The 20,180-nt window shown below is 46.4% G+C and overlaps 1 protein-coding gene and 1 long non-coding RNA gene across 6 annotated transcripts in view; one reads left to right on the top strand and one right to left on the bottom strand.

Moving 5' to 3' along the window:
• POU2F2 (POU class 2 homeobox 2) overlaps positions 1 to 20,180 on the bottom strand; it is a 109,764-nt gene that overhangs the window by 70,564 nt on the left and 19,020 nt on the right. For 3 of the 5 annotated variants that reach the window (XM_077932195.1, XM_028742313.2, XM_028742317.2), the window contains exon 1: positions 1,708 to 4,543. In XM_077932195.1, coding sequence (XP_077788321.1) covers positions 1,708 to 1,936 — 229 coding nt within the window. In that variant the 5' untranslated portion in view covers positions 1,937 to 4,543. Of the gene's footprint in view, positions 1 to 1,707; positions 4,544 to 10,011; positions 10,065 to 20,180 lie in introns of those variants that run through there. The other 2 variants (XM_028742309.2, XM_028742314.2) reach the window with 2 other exon arrangements.
• Positions 1,716 to 5,292, top strand: LOC114603373 (uncharacterized). The gene is made up of 2 exons (XR_013393767.1): positions 1,716 to 1,818; positions 4,543 to 5,292. It is a non-coding gene; the product is annotated as an uncharacterized LOC114603373 (long non-coding RNA).

Below are 20,180 nucleotides of genomic sequence, written 5' to 3'. Positions count from 1 at the left end.
ATAAGCATCCACATCCCACCCCAAAAATATCACTGCCGTCCCAGTTCTTACCCAGATTCTTACCCAGCACATTCCATATAATCCACTGCCTCATAATTTTAGGAGGCAGAAGAGAATTTTTCCCCAAGGTCACCTAGAAAAGCCCTTCATAATAGACCTCGGGAGCCCCAGCTCTGGAGACAGCCCTCCCCTACCTCCCTTCTCTAACTACTAGACCCCCATGCACCCCCCTCTCCCCTGTTCTGAAGGCCCATCACTTCAAAGGAACACATCCCCACTTATCTTTTGAGTTCAATGTCCATAGTCTAATGGTCGAGAGGTGCAATCCAAAAGTCTATTTTTAAGATGCGCCCAGACATAATAGTGAGGTGTGTAGAATGGGGGGGGGGGGCGCATAGCAGAATGAAATAGCTTGACACAGGGTGCCAGAGGAACTATACATCTTACGCTGACAACAAACAGTAACTAGAATACAGAGGAAATATCTAAAATCGGAAGAGGGGAGCAGTGAGCCACAAAGCAGACCCCAAATGCTGTGGGGTGTAGGGGAGGACATAAATTCCCCTTAAACACAAGGCCTGTGTTTATTTCCCATCCTGTTTCATTTCCCATCTGAAACACCCCATCCCAAGGAAGACAGAGAATCTGAACTATTCACAATTCCAGAATTTAACTTGCAGAATTGGTGGGTGGAGGAGGGTGGGCATAAGCAGACATGGGGGGGGGGGGGACTGGTCAAACTTCAACAGGAGATTATTGTTAGAAGCATTTGACTAGATGTGGGGAAGATTTGGAGGGAGGATCTGAAGCATAAAACCAGAAAATTTTGGTGGGGTGTTTGGCATGATTGCACCTGAAACTCGAACAGGATATTATTGGGGGACAATTGATGAAAAGGGGTACTTATGGGAGGCTGTGAACAATTTGACAGAACTGGCTGGCATTGGAGAAGAGGCAGGTGGGGTTATTTGGGGGCACCTTCCCAGACTGGATCTCACAGGTGCTTTCTGCCCACCCCCACCCCCTAATTCTCTCTGGGCTGGAAAAATCCTCCCCCACCAGCCCACCACCTGCCTAGCCCTAAACCTTACTTGGTGTTTCCCATATACCGAACAGAGGAAGAACCTCATAGGGAAATAATAGCAATATAATAAAAATAACTTGATGATTGGGGTGGGAGCAAAGGCTTCACCGGTTCCCCCCCACCCAGCCAGCAAAAGTGAAAGTGTGGGGGGGGGATCTCTCTTTTCTTTCTTTTTCTCTCCCCTTCTTTTCTCTCTTTTTTGCCCAGTCTTCTTCCACCGGCGTCTGCGTGCTGTTGGTTTCGGCGGCTGCCTTTGGCTTCTTTTCCCTGCTTACCACCCACCCCCACCGACCCCCACCCCCTCCGTCTATCGACCGCAGGATGCCGGCGCCGGAGGTTCGATACGGAGCAGTGACACTCCGGATCAATACCGCATGAATAAAAACCCCGCTCGCCCATCTCCGCTTTCTTCCTCTCCCTCTTTCCCCTTTTTCTCCCCTCCTTTCCCCCTCTTTCTCTCTCTCTCTCTTCTCGCCTGCAAGAGTTGGTGGCATCTCTCTCATTCTCTCTCTCTCTCTTGTCTTTTTCTTTCCCCCTTTCCCTTCCTTTTCCCCATTATGTTCCTTGTTGACTTGCCGGCTGCTTTCTTTCTCTTTCCGCCCCCTACACCCCCTTCTTCTTACCGTTTGCAGAGCGCAGGGCGAGCGGCGACTTGAGGCGCCATCCGTTCTCCGGGCCGGCGGATCTTTGGAAGACCAAGGGGACCGGCAGTGGGATGAACATGTCGGGGACCTGTGAGTGACACTCCGCATAACCCCACGGAGGGAAAAAAATATAAATATATATATAAAAGGGTGGGTGGGTGAGTGGAGAGAAAGGGGTGGCGGGCGGGCGAAGTGGGGGGGGACACATACACACACACGCTGGACAGGTGACGATCGACCGAGGATGACAATCAACCCAGGGTGGGGGGGGGGGGAGTGGAAATCTCTCTCTTCTCTCTCTCTCTCTCTCCCCCCCCCCTTCGACACACACTGCTCCGCTTTCTGCACTTACACACGTGCGTGCATGGGTGTGTGCACGGGCAAGTGCGTGTGTGTTTGTCCGTGCTGCAAAGACGTGTGAGGTTTGGGCACTACAGCCGGACAGTGTGCATCGTTTTAAGGCTTTTGCGGAAAAGGAAAAGGGGGTGCGAGTGCGTGCAAGTGTGTGTGTGTGTGTGTGTGTGTGTGTAAAACACTGCGTGCCCCCCCCCCCGACAGTGCCTGTGTGTTGCCCCTTTTCACTAAATCAACGGGGGCCCCTTAGCTCCGTCCGAATCTTTCTCTCCCCCCCACTTCACCTCGCCCCCCTTTTCCATCACACACACACACAGCCTACGATTCCCACTTTATTGTCTTCCCCGTTATCTCCCCCCCCCCCTTGCTTCTACCTCCCCTCTCTCCTTCCAACCACCCCGCTTTGACAAATGACATCCGAGCCAGCGACTTGCCGTCCCTCGCAATCCCCCCCGCGGGGGGCTCCGCTACCAACATCTCTCCCCCCCCCCCTTCCTTCTTCACTCTTTGCACAAATACAGTCCACCCAGACAAAAGCAATTATTCCTTAGGTACAAGCTTAGTGTGGGTGTTGAAAGGGGGGGAGGGGAAAGAGAGTATGGATGAATTATTGACACCCCCCCCCCAAGCAAATAATCTTCCTTTGCTTGCCTTCTTTCTAAAAAAAAATAAAAAATTAACACACACCCTACACCTGACACTTCCACTATCCCTCTTTTTCCAGGGCTAAAAATAAACCCCTTAATCAGCTTCATAAGGCTCCTCCATCCCCTTACTTAAATTAATGTGTGTGTGTGTGTGTGGCCCCAAACCAGGCACTCAGCGCTCACAGCCCCTTCCAGGTTTATTATTAGAAGAAGAGAGATTTACACAGATAATTACTACTAGGCACTGTAATAATAAAGGGGTGACCTTCCCCACCCCCCAAAAATAGCCCATGGGATATATAATGAGACCAAGAGAGTTTCTGTAATAACTCTTTGACTTCTCTCCAGGAGACTCACTTTCTTTTACTTTCCTTTAAGGGGGAAAGCAGAGGCACCTGTCTGTTCATCCCCTAGTCTCTCTTTATAAGGCTTTGGGGAGGGACGTGTGTGAGAAAGCGACCTCTTCTGTGATCACTTTGGTTCCTGGCTCAGGATCACACCGTGCTTCTCTCCCCACCCAGGCCTTATCACCCATTGAAGGACTTGGCACATTTTAATGCACATGCATTCAGATGTTGCTTCTCTAGACGATGTTGGTTTCCTTATTTTCCCCCAACCTCCTTCTCTCCCACTCCCCCAACAATGTCAGGTCTGTGTAAGCCGCAGTTGGGGTCTCAACCCCAGCCAGCGCTGCTTCCTCGGAACTGGCAGGGTGGCAAGATTTGAGACAGACAATAGTTTCAAAAGGGAGTTCACCAACATGGATCGCTAAAGGCTTCGTCGCCTGTCATCGACACACAAATTTCTCCTGCACCCACCCTGCTGCCACTGGCCAAAAGGGTTTGGTAGGATTTTGCAACAACGCTGGGGGGGGGGGGGAGCCCTGCCAGACCTGTCTAACTAGAGGACCGCTTTTCCGAAGTGGCTTCAACCCTCTGGAGTGCAGGGATGCTACAGACTAGTTGGTACCTCTTTCTCCTGCTACTACTAACCCTCACTGAACCCCATCCGCCATACTTCCAGTTTGGTGCTTCTGCATCAAATCAGCCCTTGGAGAAACTGTTGTGTGGATGAGCTGTGAGTCACAGCTAGAGCCAGCCAAACCCCAAAACTTGAGTCCTGCCCCAATATTGCAGGATATTTCTTTTCCCCCATTTACTCTCTGGGTGCAGTTGGATTCTTCTCCCCACCTCCATGCACATATCCCTTATTACTCTATTATGATCTTGCAAGTCCTGTTCAACTGCATTTCAAACAAGTGGTCCAAAAGGAGATCAACAGCAGATACCATTATCTGTGTCCCATTGAACTCTCTTTTCATGTATCATTTGATCCCCCCCCCTTTTTTTTTTATTCCAACAGCCCTGGAAACATGGAGAGAGAGAAAGTAGATAGAGGATGGATGCAAAGATAGAAATGTGTGGGGAGAGAGCGCGGAGTGGAAGATAGACAGACAGACAATATATGAAAGGGAGGTGGGGAGAGAGAGAGACAGAGAAAGGGATGGACAGAGAATGGGATGGAAATATATTAGTGAGAGGCAGAAGGAGAGAGGAGAGGGGTATATATGGTGTAATATAGATAGATATCAGATTGATGGAGGGGCAAATAGATGAATATGCATGGGGCAGAGAGGGAAGGAGAGAGAGGGGAGAGAGAGAGAAAGAAGAGGAAAAAATAAGAGTTGGTGGGATAGAAAGAGTGCAATTATTTGATTCAGTACCACAGTGCTGAGGTCAGAAATTAACTGCCGCTAGCTTTAAAGTGGGGGTGTTAATATGTTCTCTCTCTCTCCTTTTCTCCCTGTCTCTAGGTCACAGAAGATGGAATGTACACATACACACATACACACACACACAAACGAACCAACCAAGGCTATTATAGTAGACATTTTCCAAAATAATAACAAAAGCCAAACTGGGGATGATGGCTGTTTTTGGATAGTGTTTGATCTCACCTGAAGAAATTCTCTTTCTGGAGTGAAGCTGGGAAGAGGGTACATGTGCACCCCATTTCAGACTTCAAAGGGAAAAGGAAGGTCTGTAGATGCTAATAATAAACCACCGTAGGAAAGAGGAGCTGAGTTAATCACAAATCCACCCATCCAAAGAAACAAGGCAGTCACCTAACAGGAGGACTTGGTTCGTTTCCAGGAGAGCTGCTTCAGCCTGCATTGGAATTGCCAACCAAATGTAAATCCTGAACAGGCTACCTTGAAAATTACTCTTTTCCACGTTCTGATCTGCATTTAACAACGCTTAAAAGTAGTGCTTTGTAGATGAAAGGGAGTTCTTAGCAGCACCTGCGAAAATGCCCTTATAACTGCTGGTCCAATGAGGTATTGCCCCCTCTTCTATTTCATCCCAAATAAACTAAAAGAAACACACTGCTCTTTTAAAATGTGCAGCATGGATATGCCATTTCCAGTCTCCACCCTTTCTGCACCAGTATCTACTCTACTGGACATTAGAAGGATTGTTTCAATGTGATTTATTTTTATATTGTAACTACTCTAAACCAATGGGAATTGGGTGGGGTGGAAATTAAAAATATTCATCCTAAATACATCGCTAATCTCAAATTTAATTGCTGGCAAAAGTATTTATTGTTTTGTTTATTTATTGTTTCCATTGTTTCCACCCTTCTACAACAGAACTGATGCATGGAGTAAGAGGTTTAAACAAGGAGACGTGGAACAGAAAAGTGTATGGAATAATGAGTAAACAGAGGAAGGTTTTATCCCTATAAGCCAGCATCTGAAGAGTTGAGCTCAATGGCTTGTGGGTGGGTCCCTGCTTGGATTCTGGATTACAGTATTTATTTCTTGAAACAGCAAAATTTTCTCCTCCGTGTCATATTACAAACTATTTAGTTTCAAAAATGACTTCTTTCTAGCATGCCAAACTTCCTTGCGTAAGAGGATCCAGTTGTGCCGTTCTATGGATGTTGGCCTTAATTTCTCTCTGTAGACAGATCATATAGATGTGTGCATACACCTGTTTGCTTTTTCTTAAATAATCCAGCTTTTACATTGTTATTTGTGCATTCAGACTTCAAATATAATGGCACACAATAGCATGCAGGTAATAGCCATGTGCAGGGTCCAAGTAAGGGATGGGCATTCTGCGTTTCCATCTGCATCACACAAGATGGATGGGAAGGAATATCCTATCCACACCACACAGTGCTAATGCGGATCCAATCAGCAATGAAGCGCTGGGCACTCTGTGCACGGTTCCCAATCCAATATCTGGAACTGTGTGTATAGCTGGGTGCTGGCATCCAAACAAAAGATCTGCTCATGTAGCAATTTTGCAGCGTAAACAGATCCTGATCCAGAAGATGAACCTGCATTATGTATGGAAACTTCTTGCTGGATTGGTTAAACTTGTATATCCTTTTTCTGTGAACTGATTAATCCAGAGCAAGTAGCACCATCAACTTAGATGGATAAGAATCATCACTAAACATGCATACACACTCTTTGGTCACTTCAACCATGCAGATTATGTGTACAAAAGGTAAATTGAAATATGAGAGAGAGAGAGAGAGAGAGAGAGAGAGAGAGAGAGAGAGAGAGAGAAGCCACTCTCTATTAAATATTATTTAGAAAACATTATTGCTATCCTGCAACGTACAAGATGTTACTTTGCAGTTCTGGAGTTAGATATGTCTTTTGCATGTATTAAGATACTTCCTGTCTTCATTTAGAATTAAAAACTGGGAAACATGAAATCTCTTTCTACCCCTACCATATCATATTTGTTTACCATTTAAATGTTTGTCGTAAAAAGATGTGCAATTTCAGCCTTTCCTCCTGTACAACCTAGCATCCTCACTACAACCTGGGCCTACCTTCAAAGAAATGGAAGGATCTAAAGGACTATGATGTCGTGGCTTACAAGCTCAGTACAAAAGAAATAAAGATTTGGAAGAAAAATTCAATAAGTGATCTAATAGAGCAATTAATGGACTGTCTGAAAAATTACCAAGAAATCTGGAATGAACACTCTTTTCCAGTTTTTCATTCCAAACCTTATTAAGATTTGGTTGGTTCATTTTATCTTTTTAAAATGCAATTTGCTAATTTGGAGGCAATAGTGGGGAAATCGAGAAAGAGGTTTGGAGGAGGTGATAATTTAAAGAGAGAGAAAGAGAGATTGAGATTTAATCAGAAATAGTTCTCCTCCTACAGAAAGTAACATAAAATTAAAAGAGGAAATAAAAGGAACAGAAAGAATGGAAGATGGGATTTCTTTGTTGCTGCGGAACTCTCGCTGGGATATCGTCAATGAATGGGGGGGGGGGGAGCATCATTCTTTGGCTGTCTTCCACTCTATCTTCTTTTAGGGGATAGGGAGATACCTGCAAAGCGTTTTACCCTCATTCCCCAGTTCCTAAAAAAGGGAAGGTAGGAAAGTGGATGTGATATTTGCAAAAAGATTGCTGCAGTGGGAAACTAGTAAATATACAGAGGAGTTTTCTCACGTAAGACATGGAAGAGAAAATATTTGGGGTAAGCCTTCATCAATAGGGGGCCGGGCCTCCATGTTCAACTTTGCTTTATCCCACACATGGGCAATGAGATCAGCATGGTTTTTTTAGAGTGATCCTTTATGACTTTTGGGGAAAGATGTCATCCTGAATTTTTCCACTGCAGTAACCTGTGCCTTTTAACATGATCAGAAATTGTACAGCTTGATGCTTTACACATTAAAAACATGTTCAACGAAACAATAAAGCCAATTTCAACCCACCCTGAAAAATAAGTAATGGGAGACTGTCACTTATTTCAAACTACAGTATTGTGGATTCAGTGGGCCTTGTTAAGAAGAAAAGACAACATGCACACCAGAATCACATTCATAGGTATGTTTCACCTAGTCCCTCCAACCCTGGATTAGAAGAAAACAGAGGCCAAATCCATTTTCCTTGCCACTTTGTAGGAAATGTAGACATTTGGCCTGATTGTACAAAGATCTGTTCTTGATCCCTGCTCCTCTAACTTGAACTATTAGCAGCAGGCAATAGTGAAAACGTATGAATAAAATCCCATGTCACAGAATCAAACATAGCAGTATCTTTTTTGTATGATGATGTATTTGGCAGTTATGTTCCTTACAGTTTCTGGCCAGCAAGCGAAGAAGGGGCAGGTATGTTCAGGAAGAGGGGAAATGCCAGCACTGCAGCAACTCTCACCAGTGAAATATCAAGCCACTGTTCACTTTTTAAAAAGAGGCTTCTCCCATTGTCAGCAAAAAACAGCAAGTGAAACACTACCTGTGTGGGGGGTCCATCTCCTGCATGCATATATTTGGACCCTACCCCTTTAGCTCTTTCATCTTCCCGAATTCATAACCCTGCAAGGTTAAGTATTATAATTCCCATTTTACAGACATAGCAACTTCTCCAGTGCCAGCCAAGGCACCCATGGATAAATACCGACAGCATCAAAATTTCACATGCCTGGCCAATCAAATAGCCAAGACTTCTCCAGACTTCATTGTTTGTGCTTAAAATAATATAATGGTCCTGCCACCTACAATATGCTCTGCTCCTGACACAGGACACAGGTTAAGATCCCTTGGAAGAATGCAGGCCAGACTGCCAGATGTCACTAAGCATGTCCCCATCTTCAGCCAGAACTCACAGTGATGCCCATGAACCATCCCTGCCCATCAGCTTGCCCAGAAAGTGAGATGGAATCAAAAAAGAGACAGTGGGATTCCTCTAAGGGTCACACAAACAGTCAGTGAGCAGCAAGGACAGAGTCTACCCACAAGGCACTTAGTCAAGGCTTGCCCACCCATACATATTTTGATTATTTTGGTTTCTTAGCTGTGTGCCCTAAAATCAAAGCATTAATTTCCCTCAGAAATCTGGGTGCTGAAGCTATCCCTATCCTAAAAGCAAAATACCTCTGACTGCTTCTCTTGCTAGTAGTTTAGACCCCAACTAGACATGATATTGGAGTGGCATTAATGCATCTCTCAGCACCTTTTTCTTTTCCAGGCAAGTAGCAGCTGTGGGAAAAGTCAGTTGGGGCTGCAGCACAGTGGAAAGGGAATTAACCCTCTGAATGCCAGGTGCTGATTTCACCAATGAAAACCTCAGGCACACACCTACTGCTATTAGCTGCAGGGGACGGACGGACAGAAAAGTATCTATATTATATATCCTACATGGCTAATAGCCACTCTTGGGGTAGGTATAGGGGTAGGAATGCAATTTGAATCTGGGTAGAAGTGCAAGGGGAAAAGGTTAAAGGGCCATACTCCTGTAGTCCTAGTCTTAATCAGGACCCCCAAGTGGCTGCTCTTAGAAGAAGAGAATTATGTCAGGAAATCCAATCGCTGATCATCCACTTAGGCTTTTGGGGTCAGGGTTAGCCTCAGAAAGTTGGAGCACATGCCTCTGTATTTATTTCAGTAGGGTGGCCTCCTTCATTCACACTCCATTGATATTTCCATACATAAAACGCCCGGTGTATCTACACTACAAATTTTGGTTTTGAAAAAGTCCCTTTGTTATGGCTACTCCCACAGAATCCTGGGTGTTGTGGTATGGTGATGGGGTTGGCAGTTCTTCCCTGGAATTTCCTAGTTCCCCTCACAGTACAGTTCCCAAGGGAGAAAGAAAGACCCTGGAACCAGCTTGCGCTTAAATTGGTGCATACCATGAAGAAAAGCCTACGTTGGCCATACGTGCTTTTCCTTCCGTATTCTACCCTGCATCAGTGACATTTACTGCGTAGCTTCACACTGCATGCATACGTGGGCAACAAGAGTCTGACAACTAACTGCTTCGCCTAGGGAAAAGCCAACTTTTGGATGGCAATTTTTGAGCAGGGAAGTGGCAGGGGTGTGCTTAATCCCTTCCCTGCCTGTGGCTCCAAATCATACACACACCCTCAGCCCCTGCAGAGAGCATGCGCGTTTTTGGCACCGGAGGTGCACAGGGCTGGCTTGGAGCGGAGCAATTTGGAGTGGAGAAGTAGCAGCCGAGAAAGGATTCGGCACACAAGGCACACTCAACTGCTTCTCTGCTCGAAACTACCCCCTCCCCAGTGCTGCTTTTGCCCAAGAAAAGCAGGCATCTTTCGATAAAGGCCTGTGCATGTAACACGTAGTTCTGCCGCTGCAATCTGTCGCTAATACAATGAGAGAGTTCCAAACGTGCTTTTTAGGGTCTTTTTCTCGTTGATTTTTCTTTACAGGTGGGGAGTCAACAGCCTCCCCCCCTGCTCACACACCCCAGAAACAAACTTTGCAGAACTACTGACCTTTCAGGCAGAAGTGGCAGCTGTAGTACATTCACTCCAGTCCAGTCCAGAACCTGAGGAGAGAACAGAGTGTCAGAAAAGGCCTGGGATGACAACGCCACTCTCACGGGCGCATATCAAAGGAACAGCAATGTATGCACAAACACTGCACAACTTGCACACAAAGAAATGAGATTTCATTGAATGCTCAGCAAGGCCCACTGGAAGCAGACGTTTTTAAAAGAGTTATTAAAAAGTATCTTTACCTCAGTCGGACACACACGCTCACATTTATTTTGCCTCACTGTCATCTCCAGTCAAACAGACTTCGAAAGGTTTTCTAAAGTCCTAAAAAACCTGCACAACCTGTTTGATCGGATATGCTAATAGCACAGGGAAAGCGTATCTCCATAACCAGAGAAAACAGTGGTTCTCTCCAGCAACCTTTAACCATCTGGGAACAAATATATAATCTTTTTTTAAGCCAGGCAAAACATTAAAGGTGCCACCTTCTTTCCCCCGCAGCACACAGTCTGTGTCTTACGAGACTGTGTGGTCTTTTCCTAGTCTGCCTCAGCCTAGCTCTGGTTTGGGCTTTTTCCTTGGTGCTGAATTTTTTTTGAGCTCAGACCACTCTCCACCATGCTCAAATGACTCATGACAAACGTAGTTTAAACAGTGGTCTGCCCCAACCATGTATAAAGCAGGGGTGCAGCCATTTTCTAGAGCAAAGGGATATGTGGACGACGAGGGGAGCTGAATCCTTACCAGCCCCCAATCTGCCACATATCTCCTCATAGCATCTCGCCACAGACACTTTTCTCTCTCCTGAGCTTACTTTCATGGTTGTTGCCCAGAAGTGGGGGGAAGTGATTTCAGAAAAGAGACTGTGAGAAGGGAAGATGCATTCATGAGGGAGAAGGCTTAGCACCGTTTTTATAAAAAAAAAAGCTCAACAGCTTTGAAACCCGCCCCCAGACCTCATGCCTCAGAAAACCAACCCCCACTCCTCCATTTCAAGTGTGACTAAATCGGGACTAGATTTAAACACAGGCACTGTTCACATGGAGTTGAGCCTCAATAAAACTCAGGTCGCACTTTCACCCCACTAAGACACTACTGTAAACAGCAATGGCTTCCCCCAAAGAATTCTGGGAGCTGTCCTTTGTGCTGAGAGCCGTTCCCCTCACAGAACTACAATTCCCAGATTTCCTCCTGAAGAGGGATTAATTGTTAAACCGCTCTGGGAATTGTAGCTCTGTGCGGGGAATAGGGTGTTTCCTTACAACCCTCGGCACCCGTGACAAGCTACAGTTCCCAGGATTTGGGGGGGGGGGAGGGGAAGTCATGGCTGTTTAAATTGGTACCAAGGTGGTGTGCATTTGTGGCCTTCTTCTCTGACAGTTTCATTCCTGGATACCTCGCACTCTTCTCCCACAGAACCAATCCTGCACAATGGTGCTTAATGGTGGGGTCGGCCATGACAGGGCCTGTTACCAAAGCAACTTAACTTTGTAGGTATACCTCAGACAGAGGTGGCCAACCTTTCTGGCAAGGGGGCCCCATATCGAGAGATAGTATGCACCTCTCCCCAAACGCCTCAGAGTGGAGTTGCTTCCATCCTACGGAAATGCAAAGGGTGTAGTATCATAGCGTTGTGAAACGGCAAGGCAGAGAAAAGGCCCCGGCTAGCTCTATGCCAACCACAGCTGGGTCTTCCTATTTTTTTATCTGCGAGTACCACAAACCTCTGGTGCCAGCACCATTGAGCACCTATGCCAACAGTAGCCTTTGCCAAACTATATGTGCACCAGGATAGAAAAACCCAGACTCTCCGTACCTAAAATAGCAGACCTGCAGACGTCAGAAAGCAGGATACTCCTATAAAACTTTGCTGGATCCTAGGATTCCCCAATGCCCTTCATTACACAGAACATAGAAAGGTAGGCGCACTCATAGTGAGCTACTGCAGCGGAGAGGCACACAAATTCTGCAATCCACAAACGGGCCTCTTCCAAAGTTGCGTTTATCCTCCCTTGTGGAGAAACAGGGGGAAGCTAAAGATCCACATTAATTTTTCGGAATCGGTACTTGAGAAGAATAAGCAGAAATGCAACGCTATGGATCTTTCTTCGAAAATACACACGGATGGTCAATTCAGATGAAACATTTTCCTCCGAGCATTTTTTAAAACAGGGCTTATAGCAAAGAATTCCTTTGCAGAGGAATAAGCGCTGTTGTCAAAACAGGGACCACAAAAAAACGGCCTTGCATTTGCAAGAGCTCACTTGCAAACACCCAACCCATCTAATAAGGCCACACCCAAAGTGTCCGACCACAACTGTCCTCTTAGGACCCCCACACACCTCTTCCAGAGTCCTGGCTCGTAGCTTGTGGCATTCCTGCTACGGCCCACTCCCCATTCCCAGTGCCGGAATCCAGGTGTCCTGGTTCTCTGTACCCTCCAGAATTGACATAAAACTCCCCCCTGCCCCTCGCACCCCCCACCCCTGGCTACGCAGCGTACCCACAGTTGTTCCTGCTAATCAGCCGATGTCATCTGCGGAGTGAAGTCTTTGCTTAAAGAGATTTAGGGCAGGAATCAATAGGAAATTTAAAAATCAATGCGGTTAGTATGAGAAAATCAATGGCGTTTAATCGGCCTGCCGATCCCCAGTCACAACAATTAGAAGGCTGGGATGTTCTACATCCCGCTACACACCATTAGCGTCAATATTTGTGTAAGTGATGGCAGGGGGCAGTTGGGGAGGGGAAAGGGGGGGGGACCCCAGTCTGGCACGAAAGCACTTGAAAGCTAGAGGAAGCGTGTGCGGAAAAGGCGGGGGGGGGGGGATCCCGGCATCTTCTGCTCGCTGTTTCCCTTTGGGAAGGAGCTCCGCTTGTTGCGTTTCTTATTCCTGCTCGCTGAGTTCTTAGCATGAGCTTCCTCTCCGTGCCTTCCTGGGGTTGCAGATTTGGGGTTTGGGGGTTCTACGCCTACCTCCTGGTGTGTGGACTGGGAACATCCAGCATCATGACGGCTCGACTCTTTTCCTGCAGCCCTAGAAGGAGCTGCAGACGCCGTAGTTAGGTGGAGGAGATGAACTGGTCTTGCCAACAGCTGATCCGGAGGGTCGGCCACAATGGCACTTTTTCAGCCCCCTTGCCCTGTGGCCGCTCGATGCACGGGCCTAGGAACAGCAGGGCTTAGGGTGTGGATTCCCATCTTCCACACCACTTTTCAAGGTGCAAGAACCATATCCTCTTTTGCATTTGCATCCCCCAAGATGGAAGGAAGGAGGTAAGGAGGGCCTTGGCAGATGTTGGAAAAGGTGTAAGCTGTAGCAAGCAGGGCATATGCAGCGCAGGTGGGAGAATGAAAGAGCAGAAACCCCACCAGGGCCAAGAGTGTTGGACTGGGACCTGGGAGACCATGGTTCAAATCCCTGCTCGGCCATGAAACTCACTGGGGGTGACCTGGAGCCAGTCACAGTCTCTCAGCCTAGCCTCCCTCCCAGGGATGCTGTCTGGATAAAATGGGGTGGAAGAGTACCATGTATGCCACTGTGAGCTCCTTGGAGGAAACGCGGGGTATAAATCTGATAAATAAGTAAAATGAATTTTCAGGGACAGGGAGCCTCCACTGTCAACGACGCAGTTGTTGGCCATATTATTTACTTCTGTGGGGGCACTGTTTAGAGTTTGGCCTCAGGCACCAAAACCTCTTGGGCCTTTGCTTAGCGAAGAGGTGAAGGAAACTCTGGGATGTCCTAGTCCTGGGATAGCTCAGTCAGTAGAGCATGAGATCTCAGGGTCATGGGTTTGAGCCCCACATGGGCAAAAGATTCCTACCGTGCCAGGGGTTGGACTAGTTGACCCTCAGGGTCCCTTCCAACTCTACGATTCTCTGATTCTATGTTAGGCACTCTGAGACACAGTGCAGAAGGAGGATGGGGTGGGCATTTCAATACTTTGCCTCAAACTGTGAAGTGGGGAGTCAGGTCCCTCTACTGTTGCCACTTGTGGGAGACATCTGTGGCCTAGCGGTTCAAGCAAGGGATCACAAATTGGGCATTTTTAATCCCAGCAAGTATAGTGACGACAAAACCTGGCACCTCTTTTATATATATATAGCTTCCCAGCCTGAGTTTGGCGCGGAGTGCGTGCGGCTGGGACAGGAAGGCAGGCCTGCAGCAAAGCGCTGACAGAGAGTTCGCTCCCGGGAGCCGGATCAATGTGTCAGCGCGGGGGTCGCTGGGAATCCCCCAAAAAATCAATGCGCTGGTGTTTCCGGGCTGTGGCCGCCTAGATTAGCCTGGTACAGAGCTGACAGGGGCACTAATCAGGCTGTCAATAACCCTGACCCTGGGCAATTAACCTATCGACAGGAACGGGGCAAGGGGAAATACATGGGCTGTGGGGTAAGAAGGTACAGGAAAAGACCCCTGTGCAGGGGAAAGAGGTGAACATGTGAAAAAAAGAGGCCACTTTCCCAACTCTTCGCCCTGTTGCCATATACTTGCTTAGTAATGAAGACCCCCACAAATGAGAGAGGGCCACAGCTATAATGTGCTTATTTCAATGGCACACGTTGTTAATAACGCTTCCATACAAAACTTCCACAACTCTGGCACTGCTTCATCACAGCCATCGTGTACTTTCCCCACATTTTTCTTCTGGACCTGTTACTCTAAAACTTAGCGCAACTCATAAAATAGCACTTCACAAGCATACATCTGTCATAATATGCGAAGTGTGCTTCCTAATTTCCAATCCTTCACCATGTCTGTCCAATTTTAAATCTAAATCTTATCTCTACCCTCCCGAGGTCTAGAAACTTGTTTGTTTGTTTCTGAACGAAACTTAGGATTCTGGAGCTTTAAGTATGCATCAATGTGCCGCACAGTAAGTCACTGAGGGGACAATCTGATGTTGCCCATTCTGGTTATATATCTGTATCAAGGCCAGAAAAATCTCTTTTTGCAGACAAAATGGGCCGGAGGAGCTTGACTGCATGTGAATTTGCATGTCAAAGGGAGCATGAATGAAACAGATGAGGAAGTAAAGAGAAAGAGATTCAGAAATACAACTGGGGCTGGGTGGTAGGTGAAGGTTTCAGATTATGGCCTGTTTTTAAGCTACTTGCATCCTTATCCTTTATCAAAGATAGATAGATGATAGATAGATAGATAGATGATAGATAGATAGATAGGTAGATAGTCAGACATATTGCCATGCACAACTGGATACATACCACAACACCTGGATTTTATCTCAATAATAATAATAATAATAATAATAATAATAATTTATTTATACCCCGCCCATCTGGCTGAGTTTCCCCAGCCACTCTGGGCGGCTTCCAATCAAGTGTTAAAAACAATACAGCATTAAACAATTCTGCCTTTGGATAAAACCTGTAAATAATTCCCACCCGAGTGTTTGCCAGTCCATCTTCTCACACCTATCTATGCTTGCTGTTTGTAGCCCGTTGACAAAAAAGTACCCACTGCCATCCATTTTACAAAATCTTTATTGCTTGGTCACCTGCAGACAAAGCTTTAACTCGCCACAGGTAACCTTGCAAGTGCCTACTTGTAAGCCTGCTTTATCTCATCCTAAAATTCAGATAATCTGACTTCTGAGAGGCAATTAGCATGTACTCTGCATCCCATTCTGTGCAGCCGAGCTGGCGTCCGTGGTGTATTCCTTCGGAAGGGTAAATGCCACATAATGATTTGGTGCAAATATGCAATAAGTCAAGCATCCCAAGTAACCAAAAACCCGCGTCAACCTGATGTGCCTTCGCCACTTAGAGTAATAGAATCGCAGAATTGTAGAGTTGGAAGGAACCTCCCGAAGGCTCACTTTCAGATGTGCCCAAATACCGGTCCCAAAAGACAGCTTGACCACATTCAAGTGCCTAGCTCAGCTGGTAGGGCATGAGACTCTTAATCTCAGGGCCGTAGGTTTGAGCCCCATGGTAGACAAAAGGTTCCTGAACTGTAGGGGGTTGGACTAGATGATTGCCATGGTCCCTTTCAACTGCACAATTCTATGTTCAGTGCACAACTGCTGCCTACAGATTACAGGGCTCTGGATGGGGAGAGTTGAGTGGGTGTTGCACAGCAAGCTGGAGAACGGAGATGGGTACTGGCTTTTAGGATACTGTCATCTGCAGACACCCCGGTGCCTGTTTTAATTAATTGTGTACATTGTGTGTATCGTTCATGGTGCAGGACAGCATAGTCACACTCCAGTTTGAAGATATTAGCACATTTTATTTTTAAAAAAGTTTAACAGTGTGCTGTTGGCTTGTGCTGAAGCAGTGCATGTTCTGCTTAGATGGACTGGTTTGGATGCCCATATTGCTTGCAGTGTAGAAGAGGGGTCATGTTTACCCTAGATCCCATTGTGTTGCCCTGCACGCCCCTCCTCCCCTCACCCCCACCTTGTGACCCCATAAATATGAATCCGAAACCATCCTGGTGAAGGTCACAAGGGCAACGAACGAATAATGGCTCGAGGACGTGACTGGTGATGGGGCTCTGGTGTTTCCACCGGCCGCAAAATATGCCAGGGCCGAAGAAGAGAGAGGAGGAAACTGGAACCAAAGCAGTGGCAAACAACCAAGGGTGCCCAGACGGAAACAGCGTCACAGCACGTAAAAGGAAAGATGTACCATATTTTTTGCTCTATAAGGCTCACTTTTTCCCTCCTAAAAAGTAAGGGGAAATGTGTGTGTGTCTTATGGGGCGAATGCAGGCTGCGCAGCTATCCCAGAAGCCAGAACAGCAAGAGGGATTGCTGCTTTCACTGCGCAGCGATCCCTCTTGTTCTGGCTTCTGAGATTCAGAATATTTTTTTTCTTGTTTTCCTCCTTCAAAAACGAGGTGCGTCTTGTGGTCTGGTGTGTCTTATAGAGCGAAAAATACGGTACTTCTCCTGAGACATGCAGACACGCTGGAACTGATACAAAAGCAGAGGAATTCATCCATGTTGCAAAGCGTACAATGGGAAGGTATAAAACCACTGGCCAAAGAGGGCGGGGGCTGCGTTCTAACTGCTCCCAAATAGGGAATAATGCTTCTGCCCTGCTGGCTTTTTTTATTTTTCTTAAGCTGGATCTGGCAAATAGCTGCTAATTTTTGATAACTGAAAATGATTTGGGAGAGGCATCAGTTCCCGTCTTTTGCCTCGCTGATCAAACAGGTTTGGTAGGTTTTTGAAACAATACGAAAACCTGCCAAACCTGTTCGGCACCAATGAAAATTCACATGACCACCAGCAATGGCTCTTTCGAGGTGTCTCCAGCTATCTAGGAAAACACACAAGAGACAACTGTCTGGCTCTAGATTTAGTGAACCAAGCAAGGGGAAGAATAAAGCAGAGCAAAACTTCATGCACTTCAGGGCTGAGTTGCATGGTTTACATTTAAGAGTGCTTGAGATTTAAACGATGCTTGCTGGATAAGGCTGTGGAAACTGCCTTACTAGATCAGACAAAGGTCCATTAGATTCCAGATTCCATCCAGATTCCAGTGTTTGGCCCTTGTTGGAAGCAAGATGCAGAGCTGGATGGGGTGTGCTCTGATGAAGCAGAGCTCTGTGTGCTTTCTTATGGTAGAGCCAGGTGCAGAGTACTTGGAAAGCCTTACGAGTTGCCACAAAACCTTTTCCCTTCATTCATTAGGCACTGCAAGAATTCTTGGCGTGGGAAAAGCATAGCACTGAGCTTCATCACAGATGTAAATCCCCCATCCAGCAGGGCCCACCTTTTAAAACTGGATCTCCACACATCCAAAGAAACATTCACACGCACTCCCAAGTTGTTCTGTGGCAGGCTAAATGGCGCTCTTAGTGTCACGCATGCACACAATCATGTGGCTGTGTGCAGACTTTGTCCAAATGTGTCCGTAAGAATGGTTGAAGTATACGCAGGTTTCCTGGGAACTGTGACAGATTCTGTCAATTGTCTACAAATCTGCATTTACATATTCAGAGGTATCTTGCTTAGGAGCGCTCTCCGACGGTCTGGCCATGGAAGAGAGAACGCAGCTCGTGCTAAGGCCATCAGGAAGCAAGACGAGAGGAGAAGAAACTGCCCCATCCTTGGACCCCATCATCCCCAAGCATCCTTAAGGGAAGAAAGGAGGTTCATCCATATACTTTCTTCCTACTCCCTTCTCTCTCTTCGCTTGCTGCCAAACTGCTGGACCTGAATAAACAGGGACAGGGCAACCGAAGAACGGCGCAGCCCACCATCCCCAGTCGGGAATTGCTGAACCTGTGAAAATCTGCTTCAGAAATCCGGTTAGTGGAATCCAGTTACATTCCAACTGCATCAGGAGACTGGAAGGGCTGGTCTGGGGGAGGGGGGAGCTGAGGCAAGAGGTTTCTGGGAAGGGTGGGGAGAAAGGAGGAGTAGTCAAAGCACAGATACAGGTATATAAGTCTGGCATTTCTGAACACTTGTATGATCAAAAGTTGGGGGTATTTTGGCAAGCCAGATACAGCTCAGCGGAAATAGTCCTGGAATACTAACACACACACACACACACACACACACACACACACACACACACACGGGTTTCTATCTGTCAAGTTTTTTTAACATACCTTTTCATTCTCACAGTCCTTGGGATTCCAAAAATCTGTGTTTGGGTCTTTATGTATTTATTAAGCCAACCAAAATGTCATAAAACACAATACAAGTTTTCCCCCCAGGTTTTCCAAAAGTTCTAATCAAGCTATACGGCAAACAAAGAAAAGAGGGCAGGGGGCAGTAACTTGGCTGACACTTAAGTTGTTCCACCAACACCCCAGCTTTATTTATCATTTAGCATGATGAAGAGTTCTAGATAACTCTAAACCTCACACACAATTTGCTCAAGTACAGACTCTTCTTCTGGGTCAACATGGCTAAATTTTTGGGATGCCTAGATTTTGCCCCTTTGGCAACCAATAATACGCTGGGATAATTTAGGCACGGAAATTAGACTTTCGGCCACAGAACTGTTCACTCTCTTAAGGCAAACGAGGACTTTGCATGGCTACATTTGCCTTCCATCAGCGACAGGGGTTGTGATCCTCTACATCAGAAGAGACGTGGTCCACTGGTTTGTCTCATTTGGGGGAGACTTGGGGAAAGAGTCTCTCTCTTTCTTAAGGGGGAAGGGGGTGTTGTGAGTGGGTGGCTGGTTATTTTGCTGGCTCGTTTTAAACAAAAGCTGTCTGGATCAAAGAAGAAACTTGAAAATGATTTTTTTTAAAAGAAGAAGTAGAAACTGGCCAAAGAAAAACGCAAGGATGTACGCAAATGAGCAAGAAAGATGTACAACAGTGAACACAACAGGAAAGAAAAGACAGAAGGAAGAAGAATGGGAGAGAAAATGGGAAGAAAGAAACGCGTTTGCACCAGGTCCAATCTTGCAAGCATTGCTCTATTTCCTTTCTTACCAAACCCCTGAGGCTTTCAAAGCTATTTTTCCCCCTGCATGGGAATCTTCTATCAGGGGCAGCAGGATGGGGGCTAATTATGAAATAAAACTAATTAATCACTGCAAACCACAAGGCTGGCCCAGCGGGGCACTAAAGAGATGGCTTTTCTTCCCCTCCTCGGGGCACAGAAATTATTTGCTGCCGATGAATTATTTAATGATGCGGTGTTCATTATGTATTATTGATCAGGAAGGATGGTTATTGTCGCCGAGATAGCCCAAGCTCTTACCTAGCCTCCGATTCACTGTCACGGATGAGGACCTGATCTTGTAAGCTCTTATTCCTCCCACTACATCTCCATTGTTTAGGGGAGACACACACACCCCTAAAATAAATCTGCGGTTAGCATCTGGTTTATCAGCCCACGCGGCAAACACTTCGGTCTTATTCTCACCCGATGGGGTTCAGGGTTGATCTTTACACTAAGCTGCTGCACCCATTCCAACCACCTTTTTCATGGACTTATCTTTACCTATTTTAAACATTTATATGCTGTTTTTCAGAGGCTCAAGACGGCTGACACCGAGACAAAACCTGGGAAATAATTCCTTCTGGGGTGTGATGTTTTTTGGGTTGGCACTGCTTACCAGCAGCTTCAAAGAAAACACAATATTTGAGTGCAAGCACACAGTTAATTTTATGCCATGCTTTTCCTGTCCCACAAACTCGCATGGGTTCTGCTATCTTTGA

The sequence above is a fragment of the Podarcis muralis genome, chromosome 7 (genome assembly GCF_964188315.1).
Source record: "Podarcis muralis chromosome 7, rPodMur119.hap1.1, whole genome shotgun sequence".
Classification (NCBI taxonomy): Eukaryota; Metazoa; Chordata; class Lepidosauria; order Squamata; family Lacertidae; genus Podarcis; species Podarcis muralis.
Note: the sequence above shows the minus strand (reverse complement) of the source record. Positions and strands in the feature narration are given on the sequence as shown.